At 34.8% G+C, this 3,453-nt stretch overlaps 1 protein-coding gene across 1 annotated transcript; it reads right to left on the reverse strand.

Annotated features, from left to right (window-relative positions):
• Positions 1–477: 477 nt before the first annotated feature.
• LOC104246602 (probable aspartyl protease At4g16563) lies at positions 478–2,475 on the reverse strand. Its single transcript, XM_009802449.2, has one exon. It carries the CDS (start codon positions 2,113–2,115, stop codon positions 730–732), a length of 1,386 nt encoding a protein of 461 aa, XP_009800751.1. The 5' UTR covers positions 2,116–2,475; the 3' UTR covers positions 478–729.
• Between the last annotated feature and the right edge of the window lie 978 nt (positions 2,476–3,453).

Here is a 3,453-nt window from a genome sequence, read left to right on the forward strand (position 1 = left end):
TTACATCACAGCCAACACCACTTCTTAAGTTAAATTCAACTTTAAGCTATTGAAATGTATTCCTTGCATAAGATTAACAAAAACCTTCATAAAGTGAAATATCCTTTCTTGTGATATATGGTTGAGTATATTTAGCCTTGAATTAAGTGAAATGTTGCACTTCTAATTTTTTTTTACTTTGTGAATCTTTACAAATTTAACGAATTAGTAACCACTCGTACTAAACATTTAATTACTTGTGTGATGTTTACGGTTATATAATTCTAAAAATAACCTAATATAACATATTTTATATGTAAAGGGAAAAAACATGCATTTTAATCAATTCAAGGTTAAATATGCTTAATTACTGAAATATCAAAGTACCAAAATAAGAGTTTACCGGAGGGATCAAAAGTGCAATTATCCCTAGTTAGAAATTTCCTTTCGGTTTACTGCCTCCAATCCCCTTAGACTAAAGTAAGTAGAAGACAGAGGAGAAGTAAAGTACATTACATTTATTTTCACTTTTCTTTTAATCTTGCAGAAATAGCCACTATCAAGCCTCTAATTCATTGGACAACTTACAATAAATACCTACTTTTCCATTAGTGCTATTATTATTATCTATCACTAAAGCGGAGGCCTCAAAGGCAAATCTTTGAGTAATTAGCCTCAATTATGTAGCGCAAGACTACACCAAGAAGAAAAAGGCTAAAAGTTATAGTGCACTTTCACCTTAGGTTCTTTTCAATTGCATACTTGATGCCTGAATCCTAACTTTTCATTTCTGAGATCAAATTCAACAAAGAAGTTCTGCATCTGAAAATTCCCCAGAATTATCGATGGACCAGTTGACAACTCCGGGCCTAAAACACTATCTGTGATCATAGTTAAACAAATCACATCATTTTCACCTGCAATAGAGAAGTAATTTGCCAATGGCAATGCCATCTCTAAACCACCTTTGAAATGAAACTTAAGCTCTGGCAAAAACACTGTTTTGTGGCTGGAAATATTGAAACATGGCCTTAAGCCTGTTAATTTCTCAATACCCTCAGTTCTTGAAATACCCTTAACTTGGTTCACAAATGCATTAAGCAGAGGCTCGAAAACGCCACGATTCATGTATGTGAAAGTTGTGCCTGAATCCACGATACTCCCACCATTTCCATTAGAATCAGGTGTCAAATACTTGTACGGAATCTTCACTTTCTGCCCTCCAACTGTGATTTTCCTAAGACCAACATAATAGTACACTGATAACGCATTTTTACCAGCCACCACAGGATTTTTAAGCAGTGGGGTATAGCTTAAATTTGCAGACTTTTCAGCTTTGAAATCCAAAACAAGATTGCTACTTTTACCAGTGTCATCAAACCTATGTGAAACAAGACAATAAGAGAATTTTTTAACACCTAATTGACTTGGCAATGATGTAAGTCCACGGCCTAAACCAGCAATTCCAGCAGGTTGTTGAGAAGAAAACATAGAACAGCCCACAAGAAAATTAGGTATTTTCTTGTTAGAAGACATATCAAGAGTTTCAACAAGAGCAAGTCCCCCTGTAGAACCTGAGCCATATAGAATTATATATGGTGGACAGATTTGTTTACAGTTTGCTCCAGTGGGTGACCGGCAATCTTGACAACGTGATTTTGGATTAGTCTTGGTATGAATCCAACCACATTTTGGATTCAAACAACCAACAACTCTAGCAGTAGATGATGATTTGGGAATGAATGTGGGAATTGATTGTGAGCTAGAGGAAGAAACAGGACAGTTTTTACATAAGTACTTTGTTGTACAAGGAAACCAAACAAAGTTACTGCCAGTGTCCATAATGAAAGGAATTTTCTGAGGAGGTGTACCAAAGCCAAGTGTAATACAGTAGCCTCCATAGCTATGAGGGTATAAAGGGGTTGTTGAAACTGAAGAATCTTGGGATTTTTTAATATAATTTGCTCTGGCTAAGGAAATGGAAGCTAAATGTGTGAGCTTTTCGTATAAATCTTGAGATGGGTTTGTGTTAAAAAGTGAGAGTGGAATGGTAGATGTGGAGGTTGATGAAGATACGAAGGGAAAGAGGAGAGGAAACAAAGAGAGAAGAAGGAGAAAACAGCAAGAAGAAGCCATTGTTTTTTTGGGGAATTGTGCCTCTGGACCCAAAACTAAATAGAACTGGCAGTAATACAGTAAGTAATCGTTGGCTGTCTTGAGATAAAGCAAAGTATTCGATTTTTGGAAACCATTTTTTAGGCTAAGGAAAACTCAACTTTCACAGTGACATGTGATTCTGCACTTTAGTTGAGGGATGAGCAATAAGTTTCCACAAAGTGTAAATGAAAAGGGTCGGTGGGTTTTGAAAAGTTTGGCCAATATATTCAAACATTAGGTACTAACCGTTACACAGTATTGCTTTGCTACTATTCCATTTTGGATCATATGCCAATTTGATAAAACTAGACATGCCTAGGAACTTCAGTATGGGGATTGCGATAGACTGCTCTAAGATCTTCATACCTTAAAATTTTGATTTAACATTGATAATATATATAACTTAAATTCATTCAATTTTACATCGTTCCATTAAGATAAGTTGAACCAAAAGTTCATTTCCTAGGTAGATGAACTTTTGGAACGAGATCCATAATCCTTACCACCCAACTCAAAGATACCACTAGGGGTCGTTTAGTTTGGAAACAAGTTAATTATTCTAGAATTAATTATCTCGGAATTAGTTATTCCGGAATTGTTATTCCATTCTCTACAATCCCGGTATAATTAATCCTGAAATTAATTATATTGCGATTTTGCTCTAATTAAACGTGAGATAAGTTCATCTTAAATTTAATTTCGAAATTAATTATTCCTTATCTTTTGTGCCAAAGGAGCCCCAGTACTCAATTAGTACTACTTGAAGAGGGTAAAGATTCTTATAACCAGGACTATATTTTAATAATAATAATAATAATAAGCATATTTGTATTACACGACGTGAGTGGGGTATACAATGGCATAATTTATTTGAGAAGTTACGAAAACAAAGCATCTTGCTTTCCTACTTCACTAATTAGTAATTATTATCACTTTGATTAAATACCGAAACTTATAATAAAGGATTTTCAAGTTTGTGTAATGGTATTTGGTCAGAGGTAGTTGTCATTCTAGAAACAGGTCATATACATCCAAATTAGATGGCATAGGATACGGTTTTAACTCTAAAATAGAATAAAGACATTACTAAGGGTTAATTCACATGTGAGTCCTCACATGGCGTGGAAAATTTTAGACGAATCAATGTTTCCATATTTTGGCTTTTTCTCTAGTCCCCAATATTTATTCTGAAGGGAAGGGGAAGGGGAAAGAGTTGGGTAGGGTTTTTTCGTCAAGGGACATTTCTTGTCATTGTCGAAGGAGCTTTCTTACAACTATTAGGCACATGACCGTTTAATAAAAGCTACTAGCTTGTCC

The sequence above is a fragment of the Nicotiana sylvestris genome, chromosome 6 (genome assembly GCF_000393655.2).
Source record: "Nicotiana sylvestris chromosome 6, ASM39365v2, whole genome shotgun sequence".
Lineage (NCBI taxonomy): Eukaryota > Viridiplantae > Streptophyta > Magnoliopsida > Solanales > Solanaceae > Nicotiana > Nicotiana sylvestris.